At 41.1% G+C, this 20,519-nt stretch overlaps 1 protein-coding gene and 1 non-coding gene across 2 annotated transcripts in view; one reads left to right on the top strand and one right to left on the bottom strand.

Annotated features, from left to right (window-relative positions):
- LOC126088552 (cysteine and histidine-rich protein 1 homolog) overlaps positions 1 to 19,797 on the top strand; it is a 53,835-nt gene extending 34,038 nt beyond the window's left edge. Inside the window, exons 4-6 of the mRNA XM_049906734.1 lie at positions 9,012 to 9,172; positions 10,425 to 10,627; positions 18,609 to 19,797. Of these exons, the coding sequence (XP_049762691.1) occupies positions 9,012 to 9,172; positions 10,425 to 10,627; positions 18,609 to 18,636 (392 nt within the window). The 3' untranslated portion in view covers positions 18,637 to 19,797. The remainder of the gene's footprint in view (positions 1 to 9,011; positions 9,173 to 10,424; positions 10,628 to 18,608) is intronic.
- On the bottom strand, positions 13,247 to 13,321 carry Trnat-ugu (transfer RNA threonine (anticodon UGU)). The gene has a single exon. It is a non-coding gene; the product is annotated as a tRNA-Thr (tRNA).
- Positions 19,798 to 20,519: the final 722 nt, after the last annotated feature.

Here is a 20,519-nt window from a genome sequence, read left to right as displayed (position 1 = left end):
CGGCAGCGTAACTTCATGCTACCTGCCATATTCCTGATGGATGTGAACCCTTCACCACCTTGACTTCGCGCAGCAGCCCATGTTCACCTTGGACTTCATTCACTTCCTAAAAACACTACTCCAGACTTGCACTATTGCCACAAGTTTCTCTACCTTTGCAAGGATTTATGCGATAGTACATTTGTGTACACTTATGACTCTCGGACTGACCGTGGTATCCGGTGTATCTTCATCATTGGCACCAATGATTTTTGGTATAGGCTCCTGGAACACAGCTTAGTATTTTCAGCGGAGCTCTTCGCCCTCTATCAGGCCATGCAGTACATCTGGTGACACAGACTTTTCAATTGTGACATTTGCTCTAACTCTCTCTCTGTGCCCCTCAGAGCCTCTGTGGGCTGTACACCGTCCATGCCTTAGTGCAACGGGTCCAGGAAAGCTTTCACTTGCTCACTCTTGATGAAGCCACTTTGACATTTATGTGGGTCCCTGGTCACATCATTCTGATGGGAAACAACGCTGCAGATGCTGCTACCAAGGCTGCAGTCCTCCTTCATCGGTCCACTAGTACTTCCATTCCTTCCGATGATCTCTATGTTGCCGTCAATCAGCAGGTGGTGTCACTTAGGCTTCATCACTGGTCTTCCCTTCATGGGAACAAGTTCCGGGGAATTAAATCTCTCCTAGTGACTTGGCTAACCTCCACTCAGTTCTCTCACTGCAAGGAGATCATTTTAGCTATGTTGTGTATTGGACACTGTCTTTCTAGCCATCCCATTCATTAAGTGGTGATCCCACACCACTTTGTGCTCAGTGTCCTCAACCTTTGACAGTTCACCATTTCCTGATGGAATGCTCATTTTTTTTAAAAAAAAAACTTGTTTTCTAATTTGTGTTTGCCGTCTGAGCTATTGGCCGTTTTAGTGAACGACGCATGGGCTGTTGACTGCTCTTTACCATTTTTTTTTTTTTTTTTTTTTTTTTTTTTTTTTTTTTGTAACAGTCTTTAGTTCAGGACCTCTGTTGTCTCTCTGGTGTATATTATGGATCTTTCTCCAGGTCCCTGTTTTTAGCTGCCTTTCCTTCCATCGATTGGGCCTAACATGCAGTCGCTTTTAACTCCTTTTTTATCTTCGTGTTGTATAGGTCTGACATGGGTGTGAATGACCTTAGTTGTTTTTGCGACCTAAAGCAAAACAAACAAACATCCTGAGGAATACATATTTTCCAAAACGCTGAATCTTTCTTGACACTCTAAAATAGAGACCCTTGGTACACTACCCATTTATCCTTTTCTTTTTCTGATAGAATAGCTGCCAATACCTCTCCAACATCTTTATTCATTTGAAATGCTTCTTTTATCTTTCATACTAAGTAATGTATTTCATTGTTAGTGTAACGGTGAGGAAATTGATTGTGAATATAACTCCAATACCTCCTGTTCTGGGCACATCAAATCCAGGGGTAATCTGGATAGAGCACTGGGTTTACATTCTGTGACTCCTTTACACAATTTATTTGTATTTGGAGTTCCCGCAGGAAGAGTACCCAGCACATAATTTTGCTATGTAGCAGTCTGCTGTCCATTAGGAAAGATGGTGATTGGTGTAAACTACAATCATCAACCCCCAAATAAGCATCTGAAACTCATACCTAGCTTTCCTTTTCAGTGTCTGTGTAATTCAGTTCATGCTTGTTAAGGCGCCTGCTTGCAAAAGCTATAGATATATATTGTCCTCCTTTGGGATTCTGTGCCCCTTGAAAGAATTCTACTCCCAGACCATATTCTGAGACATCACAGACTAATTTAAATGATTGGTGCATTTGAGGGTGACCTAGAGCCTTAGCATTCACTAAAGCATGTTTTATATTATTAAACATGTTGAGCTTTGCTTCAGTAAGGTTAGGATATGTGGATCATTCATTGCTTGCCCTTTCATGAAACTTCTATGAAATCCCACTAGGACTAGGAACGCACATATTTGTTTTACATGCAGGTTTTGAGACACTGCTTGAGCACTTTAATTCTTTTGAGGTCAGGTTTTATTCCCTTCACTCTCGTCAAATGTCCTAGAAGTATCAGTTTTCCCAACCAAAATGTGATTTTCCTAACTGTGTGGTGGTTTCCCTTTCTAATAATCTCTTTAAAGTTTTTATCAACAATGCGCAATGATCACACCGATTTTTAGAGACCATCAAAATGTCATTCTCATACATAATCAATTCATGGAGCAGGTCCAAGCCCAAAGATATGTCAACAGCCTGTTTGAACACTGCTACTGATATGTGGAGCCCAAAAGAAAGCACTTCAAATCAATATGACTTACCTTCGAACAAAAATGATGTTAAAGGTCTGGAGTTCGCATGTAGGGGTATCTACCAGTACCCAGCAGTTAAATCCGTTGAACTGAAAGTTTGTACTTGTTCAAATCATGATAACAGTTCCTCAGTGTCTACTAACTGCCCCCCTGCAGGTCTGGGGGTTTGAATAGGCCCAAGGTATTCCTGCCTTTCGTAAGAGGTGACTAAAAGGAGTCTCACATGTTTTGGCCTTTATGTGATGGTCCCCTGTAGGGTCTGATCTCCAATTTTCAAAATTTTCTCGAAGGGTGAGCCAACTGGGGAAGGGTGCCTTGTGTGGTGCGTAGTTTCCATCATGCACTTAGACCTCTCGCATCCTACGTTGATGGATCTGCACTTCCACTCATTCTCCAGCCGTTGGGCGATGTCACCATCCTGGGTGCGCTTTCCTCCATCCTCGGTGCAGTATCAATCTGCACTGTCAACGATAATATACCAAGCGAGGTGGCACAGTGGCTAGCACACTGGACTTGCATTCGGGAGGACGACGGTTCAATTCCACATCCGGCCACCCTGATTTAGGTTTTCCGTGATTTCCCTAAATCACTCCAGGCAAATACCGGGATGGTTCCTTTGTAAGGGCACGACCGATTTCCCGTCCTTCCCTAATCCAATGAGACCGATGACCTCGCTGTCTGGTCTCCTCCCCCAAACAACCCAACCCCAACTCAGCTATTCCTTATCACAGTATCTATAACCTTAGAGAACTTCAACGATAATGGACTTCTTAGCTCGTTTGCACCTTATATCCAGCATGGTAGCCAGTCCGTTGTGGTGGGGCCGTGGTGTACCCTGTTGGTTGTAGCCCCCTGACCACACAGGGATTGCTCTGCTGATGTCTGCACTGTTAACTCCCCACATATGCCAAGTAGTAGATGCCCGTCACCCTAGAGCAAGAGGACTACCGGCAATGGTCATCCTGCCAGATGGCCTTTGCTGCGGATGGTTGGTGCCCGTGGGGAGGTCCCTGGTCTAGAGTGGGTGGCATCAGGGCGGATGACATGCCATGAAGTACAGTACGTCATCTTTTGCTGGTGGTCAAACACCAGCAGCCTCTAAGCAGTCGAGGTCTAACTTTAATGCTAAGAAATACTACACCAAATCGTCCCCTCCCCCGGCCAAACCATGGGAGGAATGCCACGCTAGGGATGGCAGCAAAGCCATGATGATGGGGAATCTTTCTTTTCAATGAAACCTAAGTTTTTTGTGGAGCATTTAGAGGACAAGTTTGGGGAGGTGGAGGGCTTGTCCAAAATGTGGTCTGGGTCAATCTTGATCAAAACAACATCCTCTGCCCAGTCACAGGCACTACTCGCCTGTGACAAGCTGGGGGATGTTTCTGTAACCATCTGTAACCATCATGCCCCATAAGAGCTTAAATATGGTCCGAGGGATAATCAGGTTGTCACTTGTGCCTTCATCTTGGCCTTTGAGGGTGACACACAATCCGAGAAGGTCGAGGTGATGGTTTACCACTGCAACGTAAAGCCATATATCCCTCCCATGATGCAGTGCTGTAAGTGCAGGAAGTTCGGCCATATGTTTTCCTGCTGCACTTCCAGCATAACCTGTCGGGATTGTAGACATCCTTCACATACTCCCTGTGCCCCGCCTCCCATTTGTGTCAACAGCAGAGAGCACCATTCACCTTGCTCGCCAGACCGCACGATTCTCCAGAAAGAAAGAAATATAATGGAATACAAGAGCCTGGACCGACTGACCTCCACTGAGGCTAGGAGAAAATATGAAAGGCTACATCCTGTGCATATGACATCAACCTACGCTGCCGCTACGACAAGGTTTTACAATTTTCTGTTCCGCCATGTACGGTCGGCTCTCAGAGCCGTCAGACTCCATCTGCCCCCTTAATGGTGGGGGCACTTCCCTCTCTGTTGCTCCTGCGCAACCTACTTCATTAGCATCCCCCATCCCCTGCCCCAAACCACTTCTCAGCTGGAGAAGCATAAGTCTTCTTCAGCTCCTCTCGCCAGGAAGGGATCCCTTGGGTCACTCCCTTCCCAGGTTCCTACCAGTGGCAAAGCTGACACCCGCCAGTGACTGAAGCAACCACAGGTAGCTGTTCGTAGGGCTTCACGGTCCTTTTCTATCCCTGAGACTGAATCAGTGAAGCCCTCCTAGCCGGACAAACCTAAGGAGCAGCGAGAGAAAACTAAACAGAAGAAGACTCCCAAGAACCAAGGCACAGCAGTGGCACCCACACCACCACTACCTACAAGCTCTGTGTCTGAGGATGAGGTGGAGATTTTGTTGTCCACTGAGGACCTAGTTCTCGCTGGGCCCTCAGACACAATGTATGTCGATTGCACAGGTACTCAACCGGTGACAGCAGATCCTCCAGTGAAATGGGGGCGGTTTTTTCCACCACTTGGCTGAGCTACAGCAACTGTTAAGCTTTACATCTAATTTCTGCATTGCCCTCCAGGAAACCTGGTTCCTGGCAATTCGGACCCCTGCCCACTGCGGCTGTAAGGGATATTACAGGAACCGTAGTGACTATAATAGAGTTTTAGGTGTAGTTTGTGTCTATGTCCTGAACTCGGTATGTAGTGAACCTGTGCCCCTTAAAACCCCTCTTGAAGCTGTGGCTGTCAGGATAAGGACGACACAGGAAATAACTACGTGCAATGCAATGCAGATGGTGCAGTACCCCTGAATGTATTGGCTGCACTGATTGATCAACTCCCTAAACCTTTCCTGCTTTTGGGAGATTTTAATGTGTACGACTCCTTGTGGGGTGGCACCATGTATTGGCTGAGGTAGAGAGGTCAAAAATTTACTGCCACAACTCGACCTCTGCCTCTTAAATACAGGTGCTCCCACATATTTCAGTGTGGTACATGACACATATTCGGCCATTGATCTCTCGGTTTTCAGTCCTGGCTTTCTCCCATCTATCTGCTGGAGAGCACTTGACGACCTGTGTGGTAGTGAGCACTTCCCCATCTTCCTGTCACTCCCCTGGCATCATGCCCACTGACACCTACCCAGATGGGCTTTAAACAAGGCAGACTGGCAAGCCTTCACCTCTGCTGTCACAGCTAAATCTCCCCCACATGGTGCCATCAATGTTGTCGATGAGCAGGTCACTACAACGATCGTTTCTGCGGTGGAAAATGCAATCCTCGTTCTTTAGGGCGCCCCTGGTGAAAGACAGTCCCTTCGTGATCACCAGAAGTTGCTGACGCAATTAAAGAGTGTCGGCAAGCTCTACAGCGACATAAGTAGCACGCTTCCCTAGAACCCCTAATGTCTCCATTCACTGTCACAACCCTCAGAATTCTCTGGAGTGCTGCATGTATGCAACAAGGGGTGCACCTGCATGGCTCAACCACCGACCCAGCGAATGATGTATGGTAGGAACCAGCTGTCTGTCACCCCAATCTTGTACATACACAGCGTCTAACCTCCCAGTTACATATACGTACAAACGAATTCTCACACAGTATGCATATTTGCATTTGTCAACTACCTAATGAAATATCTACCCGCAGCTGACAAACGTCATCAAAGGTAAGACACATGTAGTAACCTATCACTTTCATGAAGTGGTAAGTCATACTTAAAGGTCAGTTGTCAAAATATAATGCAGAACATCAAAGTGTCAGTTATGCTAGAAACATGAAAAAGTGCAGTCAAATTATATGTGGTTTGCCTATCACCATCATGGGACCACTATGGACATTTAACCTCTCTACATGCACCAGCCATATTTCAAACAGTGATAATGTGTTGCACATTGTTTGAGAGGGGAGTAACAAAGGAAGTATCTCAAATACAGCAATGAATCTGAAATACAATTTACTACAAGTTGATAACAACCACTATCTTTTGGTAGAATGATGTCATTTTTCTGTAAATTTGCTATTGACACATCTGCAGCAATATTTAGCAAGGAAGTTGGCCAATATTGTACAAAAGGGACATGGGTTAGGGAAAACAGCAAATCTATCCAGGTGCTGAAGGCAAGTGGAGAGGGCATTTATTTACTATGCCAGCCATCATGTTTAGTAATAAACTTTTCTATGTGCTAAGGAACAATAGTATAACAAATATCTTAGGCATACAATTATTGCAAATTTATAATGGACATCATCATCAGCAAAAAAGGCAGTCTATGGTTTGGAGTGTGGATTGTTAGATCCCTTAAATAACTAGTTATGTTAGAGAATTTGAAAAGGTAAATGTATAGGCTGCAGTTATAGTGGGAATTAGTGAAATGCTGCAGCAGGATGAACAAGACTTCTGATCAGCAGAGTACAGACTTATAAACATAAAATCAAAAAGGAGTACTGCAGGAGTAGATCTAATAACGAGTAAGAAAACAGGAATGCGGGTAAGTTACTATGAACAGCAAGTTAAGGGAGAAGAAAATTTAATTGTGGTGGAAGACTGAAATTCAATAATTGGTCAAGGAAGGTGAGGAAAAGTGTTGGGAGAGCATGGCCTGGGGGAAAGGAATACAACAGAAGACAAATGACTAGCTTTGAGAGAGAAAATAGGGAAGGCAGGAGAAGATCACAAAGGTAAAAAGACAAGGCCTTGGAGAAATCGCTGGATAACTCATATTATTGAACCTGAATGATGACAGGATAAAATATAAAAATGCAGTAAATGAATCAGTGAAAAAGGGATAAAAAATTACATTTATAGAAAGTGCAAAATGGCTGAACAGGAATGGATAGAGGACAGATCTAAGGCTGTAGAAACACACATAGCCAGGGGAACTTTACATACCACCTATTGGAAAATAGTCATTTGGAGAAAAGAAAAGCAACTGTACGATATCAAGAGTTCAGATGGCAAATAAGTACTAAACAAAGAAGGTACAGCTGAAAAGTGGAAGGGGATATGTAGAGGGGCTCTACAAGGGAAATGAACTTGATGATGATCTTATAAAAAGAGAGAGGTAGTAGATGAGAATGAGATAGAGCTATGATACTAAGAGAAGAATATGACATAGCACAGAAAGATCTGACTCCAAACAAGTCCCCTGGAGCAAACATCATTCTCTCAAATTAAGTTAGATCCTTGGGAGTACCAGCCGTGACAAAATTATTACACATGGTGTGCAAGATATATGAGACAGGCGAAATACTCTTACTTCACAAAGAATGTAATGATTGCAATTCCAAAAAAAGTAGTTGCTGATACTTGTGATTATTTCTAAACTATCAGTTTAAAAAGTCGAGAGAGAGAGAGAGAGAGAGAGAGAGAGAGAGAACTGACATGAATTATTAATAGAAGAATGGAAAAACTGGTAGAAGCTGACCTCTAGAAATATCCATTTGAATTTTGGAGAAATGTAGGAACATGCGAAGCAGTACTGACCGTACGCCTTATCTTAGAAGCTTTGTTAAAGAAAGGCTGCAAATTTACATTTATAGCATTTGTAGGCTCAAAAAAAGCTTTCAACGATGTTGACTGGAATGCCCTCTGAAACTCTGAAGTCAGGGGTAAAATACAGAGAGGGAAAGGTTGTATACTACTTATACAGCAACCAGGCAGCAGATGTAAGACTCAAGGGGCGTGATAGGGAAGCAATGGTTGATAAGAAAGTGAGACAGGATAGTAGCCTGTCCTCAGTGTCATTCAATCTGTACACTGAGCAAGCCATAATGGAAACCAAAGAAAAATTTGGAGAAGGAATTAAAGTTCATGGTGAGGAAATGAACTCTTTGAGGTTTCCTGTTAATATTGTAATTTTGTCAGAGACAGCAAAGGATTTGGAAGAACAGTGGAAAGGAAAGGAATGAGTAGTGTTTTGAAATGAGGTTATAAGAGGAATATTAATAAAAGTAAAACAAGGGTAATGGAATGTAGTCAGATTAAAGCAAGTGATGCTGAGGGAATTAGTAGAAAGTGACACATTAAAAGTATTAGATGAGTTTTGCTTTTTGTACAGCAAAATAACTGATGGGAGCTAAAGTAGACAGGATATAAAATGCAGACTGGTTACATCAAGGAAAGAAGAGTAATTTGTTAGACTCTAATATAAATTTGTTGTAGTACGTCTTTTCTGAAGGAAGGTATTTTGTGGAGTGGAGATTGTGTGGAAGTTAAATGTGGATGGTAAGCAATTCGGACAAGAAGAGAATACAAGCTTTTGAATTGTGGTGTTATGGAAGAATTCTGAAGATTAGAGGGATTTGTGTCTAATGAGGAGGTAAAATGAATTGAACTGGAAAGGGGAGGGGGCAGCGAGAGGGAGAAGAAATTTATGGCACAGCTTGACTATAAGAAGAGATTGGTCGGTAGGAAACATCCTGAGGCACGAAGGACTCATCAATTTGATAATGGTGGGAACTGTGCTGGCCAAAAAGTGCAGAGGAGGCCAAGGTATGATTAAAGTAAGCAGGTCAGATGGCTGTAGGTCGTAGTAGTTATTAAGAGATAAAAAGGCTTATACAGGATAGACTAGTGTGGAGAGCTGCATCAAAGACTGCAATAAAAACAACATTGTGGTAGCACGGATTATTTAGACAAGCTTTCTTAGGTTTACTAAATTACTATAAACTACTAAGAAGTTCAGAATAAATTTGAATTTGTATGTTATTCCTGCTCATTTGTGTTTTATCTGTTGGTGTTTCTAGCCAAGATTATATGCAATATTCCCTTTGTATTCTTTTCAGATTTGCAGATGAAGCCGTATCGAACAGATGAGTTTGTACACAAGTTGTTCTACGAGACAAGCCGTTTCTCAGCACTCAACAACCAGTGGGTGGTGAAGGCACGCATTAACAATAGCCAGCGTGATCCAACTCAGAGCTCCGAAAGGGATATGACATATCAGGTAATGTGGGACTGCATCTTCAGGTCGCAGGTTTGCAATGCCAGGTAAGTTAATTTTCCCTTCATTCCCAGCGTTGTTGCTGCACGTCATCTGCGTTGTGATGGGGGGAGGGGGGTCGTGCCTAATTCCTTTTAATCGTGTAACCAGCGTCGATATCAGCGGAGGCCGGTGTGTACCGGTATTCACTTTTTATCAACTTGCAGAACTGTGCTCACAATTCCTTTCCAGGCTTCAGTTCCTCTTATTCGTGACATCGTAGCCTGGCTTGGGAACTGCTGGATAGTGTAAATTGTGCAAACAATTGCAAGCTTCATGTAATAGACATTCCATAAGAAGATCATTTTCTCTGTTTAAAGAAGATTGATGGAAGAAATAGATAATTAACAGATGGAAAAGGTGGAAATGTGAGAAGAGAAGATGGTAGTGGGAGTTGAAGACAAGCTCACTCTGGAGAAAGTCCACTTATCTCTTGGGTGGCCTCAGGTACTTACAGATTCTAGGTATGTATTCGAGTAGATTCTCTGAGGATACAATAACTCGAAAGTGTTGCCGCTAACTGGAAGAAAAACTTAAATTAATTTAAAATCTTTGATAATTTTGAGCATTAGTAACGTTATAAACTTTTATATTACAGTGCATGGATTTTTCTAATAGATGTATATAGCATAAAAGAGGCAGGGAGCTCCAAACTAGACCTTATAGCAAATCTATTGGTTATTAATTTTTTGAAAAGTTATTTGCAAACTACTGAAATTGGGGCCAAAATAGGCTAAAGTGCACTGCAGTTAATATGCACATAGCATAGACACTGTAATTATTCAGTTAAAATGAGTGATGATAAACTGCATGTTGACCAGTGAAGATAATTCTCCTGCTGTTATGTTGTGTTCCGGAAAATGAAGTTATTCATGGAGAAGAAAGATTCAAAAGTTCTTTAAAACAACAGTTATTAAATAAGTTTGGAGATCCCTGTTCTTTGCTTAATATCATGACGAGAGCTCCACAGAAGTTTCACAGAGACAAAGTTTCATTCCATTTTTTGATCTCTGTTTACAGTTGTTTGGTTTGTCCACACCGGAGAAGTAGGTATCATATCTATTCAATATATATCTTTACTCTTACAATTTTTGATAAGATAAATTATTGTAATTTTTATAGGTGGGTTGACTCTTCCGTTTATTTTACTTTAGTAATATCTTTTTACGAGAAAGTTATTTGCTACTGCTGATGGATGTTTTGTATTCAACTGCAGCTGATCCTGAAAACCAAGACAGCATGTCCTCTGACCACCCACTTTTTAATATTGCGAGGTCCTTTTGGTGACATGAAAGTGAGTCCCAAGATTCACAAATTCGAGTTTACTGATCAGGAAAATGAAAGTCCGTACGTTCAACTTCCATTGCCAGACACTGCAGAATGCAACCGTTTACTGGCTGCGAAGGCTATCAACTTCAGGTAAACACATTCAGTATTGTTCACATTAGTAGCTGTATGTAAAATGGGAAGCTAGATGGATCAGTAATGACTGTCATGCCTGAACAAACTTAATCAACAGGGCTATGATTTTTTCCTAAGTTGTGCCCTGAAATGACCATCTGACCTACTCTATTCCCTACACAACATAGAATGGATCCTCCCCCCCCCCCCCCCCCAAAAAAAAAAAAATCACTCCAGGCAAATGCCGGGATGGTTCCTCTGAAAGGGCACGGCTGACTTCCTTCCCCATCCTTCCCTGATCCGATGAGACCGATGACCTTGCTATCTGGTCTCCTTTCCCAAAACAACCCAACACCCCCCCCCCCCCCCCAATTCCATTCCCTGTCCCTCCATAACACAAAAAACAAGAAAACTGATTAATTAAAAATATGTCTGAAGTATGCAGTCAGACCCTATGTTCCTCTGAGTTAGTTTACTTGTCTTTTCATTCTTGTCCCTTTACTACCTACACCACTTCTGTTAGTAGCAATCCGTAGTCTGCCAAAGGGAGAACTGCCTGGGAAATGCCTCATTTTATAAACGCAACTATTGCTAAATCTTTCATATTGCTGTGGAAATGAACAAGTTGGTAAAAAGAGTGAATGGGCATTTTTATATAACACATTGCCTGACAAAAAACAGTGAAGCACCCAGAGGGGGAGGAAATGAAATTAAACTTCAGGGGTTGAAGGTATGTGATGTTATTTGAGCGATAATAGAATCAAGTCAAATTTACAAGCAACTTAGCAGTATGAGCCGACAAATCACTGTGCCATGTGCTGTCGGTGGCCTAGATGCATGTAACAATTTGGGTGGGAAGGGTCATGAAGCTGTTGTATCCACTCTTTCAGCAAGTTGACCCACATGTTTCGCAACTGCCTGACATCTGGGGATACCAACACTGGGACAGAGTCCTCTATCCATTCCTGTTCAGCCATTTTGCACTTTCTGTAAATCTAATTTTTTATTCCTTTTTCACTGATTCATTTGATGCATTTTTATATTTTATCCTGTCTTCATTCAGGTTCAATAATATGAGTTATCCAGCGATTTCTCCAAGGCCTTGTCTTTTTATCTTTGTGATCTCTTGCCTTCCCTATTTTCTCTCTCAAAGCTAGTCATTTGTCTTCTGTTGTATTCCTTTCCCCTGTTTCAGCCCAACATTGCCTTATGCCTCCCTCAAACTCCAAACTAACTCTGATTCCTTTAACTTCCAGGTCCCATGTCCTTAATTTCCTACACTTCTGAAATTCCTTCAGTTTGAATCTGCATTTCGTAACTAATCAATTATGGTCACAGTCTACATCTGCCTTGTTGACATCCAAGCTGATCCCACACTTTCTGTTGGGGGCAGATCTGTACCTAAATATAACACAGACAGTTCAGAGAGACATGTAGCAGATGTGGACGAGCATTGTCCTGTTGAAAAATGGCACCAAGTACTGCCACATGAGAATGCGGGATGTCCATGACATACTGCTGTGTCATCACTACCAGCAGTGCCCTGAAGTCATTGCCTCCTACACCATTATGCCAGGAATAATGTCACTGTGCCTCCCCAAAATATTGAAAGAATTGAACCTTTCCCCATGTCGCTGCCATATGGGCTGTGGTAGTGCAGAACTATGATTCCTTTACACATTGGATGGGAATTCCATAGTCTGGTTGCTGTTAGTTTCTCTCCAAGAACAATGGAATGACATGGAACGTACCAGGGAGTCCATTACTTGTTTTGGGATAGCAGGCACAGATATGCTTGGTTTACATTATGATCATCTTCCTTTCTGGTGATGAGATGCGGTCAAACGGAACCTTGATGATGCTGTCTGGCATCAGGCCACTGTCACACCTGAATGTCACACAACACTGGATATTGCACAGTTTGACCAGCCAGCCAAATTAAGATCCACAATGAGGCACTTTCAAACTCTGTCAGGTTCTTATAATGCTGTCTCGCACGGGTACTAAACATCTCCATGCCCTTCATAGTGATCACTCAAATACCTGTCACTGTTCATGCCTTATACATCCTATGAGGCCTGGTAACAAAAGTTTTACAAAGTTACATTGACTGACATCTGACCATGTCTTCTGGATGCTTCACTTTTTTTGTCATACAGTGTATATACAGGCAATACACAGTGCCCACATCAAGAGTATGCTTTGCACGATAGAGCTTGTGTGTAATCTCGGAGCCATTTTGACACATAGGCTGTCTGGATTCTTCTGATACCAGTTACTGAGAACTTCACACATGGGAACATGCTGGACACCATTTGTTTGGTTCTTTCCATTCAGCCAGCAATATTCAAGTCTTTTTTTCCCCCTTGTCTTTCCATTAATTCTGCTTTTATTAAAAGAAAATTCATCTGAGATAAGTAATGATTTGAGACTTGTAGCTGACCAGATCTTGCCTTCAGGAGGAAAAATGTGTTGTACTGTCAGTAATAGTTCCTACATATTATGGTAGTACCTGTTCCCGAAAGAACAGTTACTGTGGATGTCCATGCAGCTTTGCTAGAAATAAATGATAATTAAATGAACACCCTAGCTGTAACAGGCGTTGATATACTTCATTGGGGACATGTTGAAAATGTGTGCCCCGACCGGGACTCGAACCCGGGATCTCCTGCTTACATGGCAGACACTCTATCCATCTGAGCCACCATGGGCACAGAGGATAGTGCATCTGCAGGGACTTATCCCTTGCACGCTCCCCGTGAGATCCACATTCCCAACATGTCCACACCACTACATTCGTAGTGCGCCTAATAGATGTTTGCCCATCATACTCATTACTCGTGGCAGATTAATCTACCAAGTCCTGTACGAGTTCGGGCATAGCATGTGCATTCGCACAAGAAGGTCAATGGCCGGGAAGCCATATTTTAACTATATATGATGGTAGTATCTGTTCCCGAAAGAACAGTTACCGTGGATGACTATGCAGCTTTGCTAGAAATAAATGATAATTAAATGAACACCCTAGCTGCAAATAGGCGTTGATGTACTTCATTGGGGACATGTTGAAAATGTGTGCCCCAACCGGGACTCGAACCTGGGATCTCCTGCTTACCTGGCAGACGCTCTATCCATCTTCTTGTGCGAACGCACGCGCTATGCCCGAACTCGTACGGGACTTGGTAGATTAATCTGCCACGAGTAATGAGTATGATTGGCAAACATCTATTAGGCGCACTACGAATGAATTGGTGTGGACATGTTGGGAATGTGGATCTCACGGGGAGCGTGCAAGGGATAAGTCTCTGCAGATGCACTATCCTCTGTGCCCGCGGTGGCTCAGATGGATAGAGCGTCTGCCATGTAAGCAGGAGATCCCGGGTTCGAGTCGCGGTCGGGGCACACATTTTCAACATGTCCCCAATGAAGTACATAAATGCCTGTTTGCAGCTAGGGTGTTCCTTAAATTATTATTTAGTAATAGTTCCATCCTCAGGGGGCAGAGGGGAACAGGTTGAAGGTGGTTAAAAGGGAAGGCCAGTTCACTCAGCCCAGGATGATGGGACCCACCTGTAGTGAGGATGAATTCTTTTCTACACTAATTCTCAGTATAGGTGGGTCCGTCTTACCCCGGGTCTGAGTGATTAGTCGTCCCCTTGCAGCCTTCCTCAACCTATCACTCTCTTCTCACTTTACATCTACATCCATACTCCACAAGCCACCTGACGGTGTGTGGCGGAGGGTACCTTGAGTACCTCTATCAGTTCTCCCTTCTATTCCAGCCTCGTATTGTTTGTGGAAAGGAGGATTGTCGGTATGACTGTGTGGGCTCTAATCTCTCTTATTTTATCCTCATGGTCTCTTCGCGAGATATACGTAGGAGGGAGCAATATACTGCTTGACTCCTCGGTGAAGGTATGTTCTCGAAACTTCAACAAAAGCCCGTACCGAGCTACTGAGCGTCTCTCCTGCAGAGTCTTCCACTGGAGTTTATCTATCATCTTCGTAACACTTTTGCGATTACTAAATGATCCTGTAATGAAGTGCGGTGTCTCCGTTGGATCTTCTCTATCTCTTCCATCAACCCTATCTGGTATGGATCCAACACTACTGAGCAGTATTCATGCAATGGGCGAACAAGCGTACTGTAACTTACTTCCTTTGTTTTCAGATTGCATTTCCTTAGGATTCTTCCAATGAATCTCAGTTTGGCATCTGCTTTACCGACGATAAACTTTATATGATCATTACATTTTAAATCACTCCTAATGCATACTCCCAGATAATTTATGGAATTAACTGCTTCCAGTTGCTGACCTGCTATATTGTAGCTAAATGATAAGGGATCTTTCTTTCTGTGTATTCACAGCACATTACACTTGTCTACATTGAGATTCAATTGCCATTCCCTGCACCATCCGTCAATTCGCTGCAGATCCTCCTGCATTTCAGTACAATTTTCCATTGTTACAACCTCTCGATATACCACAGCATCATCCGCAAAAAGCCTCAGTGAGCTTCTGATGTCATCCACAAGGTCATTTATGTATATTGTGAATAGCAACAGTCCTATGACACTCCCCTGCGGCACACATGAAATCACTCTTACTTTGGTAGACTTCTCTCTATTGAGAATGACATGCTGTGTTCTGTTATCTAGGAACTCTTCAATCCAAGGAACTATTAGCACCAAAAGCTAGGTACCGTCACTTTTACCTTTGTGTGTGTGTGTGTGTGTGTGTGTGTGTGTGTGTGTGTGTGTGTGTGTGTGGTCTATATATTTCACTTCCTGAGGCAAGTACTGTATTCCCCCCCACCATCTTAAAGCGTTATTTTAGGTCTTTAGTTTCATCAGAGGTACCAGTACAGCGTATCGGTGCATACCCTCACAAATCAACCACTACAAGGATGAAAAAAATCGGAAAATCTCCATCGACCTTGGTGGAGAGGGGGGCTCCTGGTGGTTTTCCTGTATCCTAGCAGCATGGTGATAGTCAGGGTCAATTAGACAAATGAAGTCTCTGTGCAAAAGTGTGACTTTGATGCATCCATTTTGAGATTCAGTTGTTTTCTTCTGGTTATGTAATCAGTTATTATCTGCAAAGTAGTTATAAAATTTTATTGTAATTAAATAGGAAACTTACAAGATAATCATTTTTCGACAAACTTACAAGATAATCATTTTATTTTACAAGCTTCCTGATGCCCTCATAAAAAAAGGCTCTCGGTTGAACTGTGAGCCAGGAATGCTCTTCTTCTTTCACTACATCATCCAAGGCAAATCGATGGCCCCTTAATGCCTGTTTGATTGGGCCAAACAAGTGATACCGTATTTACTCGAATTTATGCTGCACTCGAATCTAAGCCGCACCTGAAAAATGAGACTCTAAATCAAGGAAAAAAAAATTTCCCGTATCTAAGCCACCCCTGAAATTTGAGACTCGAAATTTGAGGGGAGAGAAAAGTTTTAGGCCGCACCTCCAAATCCAAACAAAGTTAGTCCATTGTAATATGAGACACAATTTAGGTCGAATGAATGATGATACAGCTACAGTAGTTTGGTTCAAGTCGTAAGCTTAGCAGTTAAGCTTTACCAGGTAGCAATTGCTGTGCGTCAGGCACTCCATCCGTATTTATACAGGTACCCTTCCTTTTTCACGTGCTTCATCTGGTTTGAATTGATTGTTTGTTTTTCTTTGATCTGATATGCGCCGTTGTCTTTGTTATAGGTGTTTACGTCACTCTAAGCTGAAAATGCATTACTGTACTGTGTCGTGCACTGTTTGTCACATTCTGATAATGAGTGTTTACAGCCTGTCGCTGCTCGCGGCATGGCTTGCTTTTGTGCACACTACAGCCACTTACAATTGAGAGAGAGAGAGAGAGAGAGAGAGAGAGAGAGGAATCGTCTCATTAGCGAAACAATGGCAAGAGACTGCTATTTGTTGTTACCTACACTGCTGCTTTCTTTGATAATGATCAACAAGAACCAAATAATATACTGCATGTGATAGAAATTCTGAACGAGAGTTTAGCGAAAATTTTTCTCCATTTGAAAATCTTTGCAGACGCTTCTTTAGTACACAACATTCTGCACAGAAATTAGGGCCATCTTAGATTTAAAAATCTAGTCAATTGCCGTGCTTCATTTCTGACTGTATCACTGTTAGGCATAAGAATAATACGGATATAAACATGATATGATGTGTATTTTCTTCTGCATTTGCTGTTGTCTCACTCTAGTTTCGTAGTTTATTAGGCAGACAGGATTTACACGAGATAGCAGCAAACACGAAACAATACCTGGCAAAATGTTTATATTCATATTATTCTTATGGTGAATACTGCATGTGATTCACAGTTCATAAAAGTTCCTATTAGCAACCATCTCTTCTCACAGATAGGAAAAAATTCAGAACGTAGAGTTGGCCATATTGGCAAACATCCCAAACAGTCTTGCCAGTCAGATTTTCGTAGTACATTGAAATGCTGCTACATTCGAAGATGAACAATGCGGAATTTGTATTTACTTCGTTGGATAATGTATGAAAATGCAGTGGTCGAAACTCAGGGCAGAAAAAAAAGCTCGTCTTCCACCCTTTTTTTTTTTTTTTTTTTTTTTTTTTTTTTTTTTTTTTTTTTTTTTTTTTTTTTTTACTGACGTGGAGGTTTTGGCGCCAGTATTTATCTTTGTGCCTGCAAAGCATGCCTGTGTAGTGCTACATATATTCAACGGCAGAAGTTAGTTGTGACGACACCTACCAACATTTTTCAGAACTTCTACTTACTTTGCACTCGATTCTAAGCCGCAGGCGATTTTTTGGATTACAAAAAACCGGAAAAAAGTGCGCCTTAGATTCGAGTAAATACAGTAGTCAGAAGGGGCAAGATCGGGACTATATGGAGAATGATCCAGTACTTCAAATTCGAGTTGCTGGAGCATTTCAGCAGTGAGGGCAGCAGTATGTGGATGGGCATTGTCGTGCAACAACACAACATGTTTTGACAGCAGTCCTCGGCGTTGGTTTCAAATTGCAGGCTTTAGCCTGGCAGTAAGCATCTCACTGTAACTTACACTTTTTATTGTTGTGCCCCTTTCCCCATAATGTTCCAGTTCTGGGCATTGCGCATCCCAAAAAACCGTAAGCATCAGTTTTCCTGCAGACGGTTGGGTCTTTTTCTTCCACAGCGAATTTGGATGTTTCCATTTAGTACTCTGCTTTACTCTCTGACTCGTAATGATGGAGCCATGTTTCGTCACCAGTAATCATCCTGTCTGAGAGGTTGTCCCCTTCATTACCATAGCGATCCAAATGCTTTTTTGCAGATGTCCAAGTGCATTTGTTTATGCAACTGTGTGAGTTGTTTTGGGACCCATCTTGCACAGACTTTATGAAATCCAAGTCTGTTGTGGATGATTTTGTAGGTAGAAGCATGACAAATTTGCAGACGATGTGCCACTTTGTCATTAGTTAATTGTCTATCTTAGAGAATCATTTCACTTGAACACTCAATGCTTTCTTCATTTGTGATGGTAAATGGTCATCCGGCTCCTTCATCATGCATAACACTTGAGCGACCATTTCGGAATTTTTCATTCCATTCGTAAACACTCCACATTGGCAAAACACTGTTCCCATGAGGTACTGAAAATCTTCGATGAATTTCAGCCCCTGATACGCCTTCTGACCACAAAAGACGGATCACTGGACTTCGCTCTTCTTTGGTGCAAATAGACAGCGGAGCAGCCATGATTAACAGCACGGCAGCGATAATGAAACTAACCTAGCAGCTTGAAAGTTGCAAATATATAACAACAAATAAACAAAGCATGTGTCATCAACGTAAAACAACAGTACTACCAAAATAAACAAAAATATAACTAAATTGCAGTTAATAATTGACTTAACCTCGTACATTACCTTAGTGTGTCATATTGTGTTGAAGTGATTTAGTTTTTAAAAATGCCATGTTGTCATAACACATTTTTTTTCCACAGGTTGATCATGTTTGTGATGTCGAAGTAGCAGTTACTGGACACAGACTGCTGTTGAAGAACTTGTAGGTGGTTTCAGCACACCTGTGCTTCAGATGTTGCTTTTCATGCCTGTAGTTTATTGTTTGTTGTGAACTAGTTAGCTTGGTTGTATATTTCATATTAACATCTATAGTGTCTGTTGTTAGTGACTATTAATCAAGAATTACTCAAATTTTTTGAAGAAATAAAAAATTATGGCAATATTCTTTTGCTAATAATCTACTTAGTTACTGTGATTGTAGTGATGTGAAACTTAAGAACTTTTTAAAATAATTTTAAATGTATTTCAAGGATATATGCTAAAGAATTCTTTGCAGCTTTTCTTAATATCAGTTTATTTTACTGAGTATTTTTACAAGGAATATTCCATTAAGTGTTTCCTTCTGAATTCCTATACATGTGATCTGATTTATTTATTGTGATGCAGGATGAATATAACCAAAGTCACTATTTTTTCTTTTGTGTGTGATAAATTCTAATTTTATGTTATGTATTTACTTGTTGTTAATGATTGTTTATAATTGTGGCACAGGCATATATTAATAATGTAACATACAATTGATGTAATGACACTGTGAATTTCTACAGTCTACTAAAAAAAATTACTGTTGTAAACATAAGATCCTTGTACATGCATCTACTTTGCTTGTCATTCATTATAACTATCCAGTTTTTTTACATCACACACAGTTCTTGAGGAAACCTAATAATTTATTTTCTCACTGTGCAGTATTAAAAATTAGAAAGTGAGAGACAACAAAAAGTATAGAAATATTGTAATTGCCCAAACTACTTTACAAATTATTGGATACATTGAATGTAGTAACATTTAACTGTAGTGTAAAGGTTTATTTAATTCCTTAAGTCCGTGCCTACTATTGTTTATTTGGTTATGTTGCTGCAGAGTACATCCTCAAAAACTGTTTCCACTTTCACATGAAAATTCAAACAGTTGTCCAATTCACAGTTACACAGCTTACTAATTTGGGAGATCAGTCGCGTAGATTGAGTGTAACATTTTCAAAGTTATCATTAGCCAGTACAGCTGACAAGACCACACAACAGCAAGTAATTATTATTTGAGAAGTAATAATGTTCTGATTAATAATTTGTAAGAGGTAGTTTGTTAATAAAGAACTGTCACACTTGACATCTGGTGGCAAGTAAATACTTTGCACCATATGAAAGTTTACAGAAAACACATTTAAATATGTTTCTTTTAAATTTTTTTTTTAGCAGTGACTGAGAGTTTTTACAATTTTTAAGGTTTCAGAATTTGAAATTGTTGAGAAGCCAATAACATAATGTTTAATCAGTTATCAGGCTGCAAAGTGAAGAAACTCATTTGACACGGCAAAGGGTCTGAGTTATAATGCATAATATGTTAACAATATTAAAATATTTTGTTTGTGCTCACTTATCAAAAAATTTTCATAATGACGTAGCTTAATTTCTTGATTTAACAATGCCTGATTCCAATTCTCTCATGCTGCTTCAACCTCCATTAATACTTTCCTGTAGTACTTAGTGTCGGGTTGGAAGAAAGTAATACATTTGAAAGTGAGTTATTCTGCCAGTAGTTTGAACAATTCTATACATTCATGTATGTTTCACATGAGCCTGGTGAGGTGTTAATGTAGTTTCTAAAACTGTGCAATTTTATGTTTAAACAAAGTAATTATTGCATAGTTTTTATATGTTACTTTTTGTCACAGATGAGTCATAAGTATATTAGTCTAATCTAAATATGTTATTTCCTTAATCAAACCATGAAATTTTCTCCTGGTTGCATTATTGTCAGAAACATTGCCAATAACAAAGAAATGTAATGTTGACTAATAACATCAGACATCCAAAGTACAGTAAAACCCT

Source organism: Schistocerca cancellata, chromosome 6, assembly GCF_023864275.1.
Source record: "Schistocerca cancellata isolate TAMUIC-IGC-003103 chromosome 6, iqSchCanc2.1, whole genome shotgun sequence".
Taxonomy (NCBI): domain Eukaryota; kingdom Metazoa; phylum Arthropoda; class Insecta; order Orthoptera; family Acrididae; genus Schistocerca; species Schistocerca cancellata.
The sequence above is the reverse complement of the archived record's forward strand: the minus strand, read 5'-3'. Positions and strand labels throughout refer to the sequence as shown.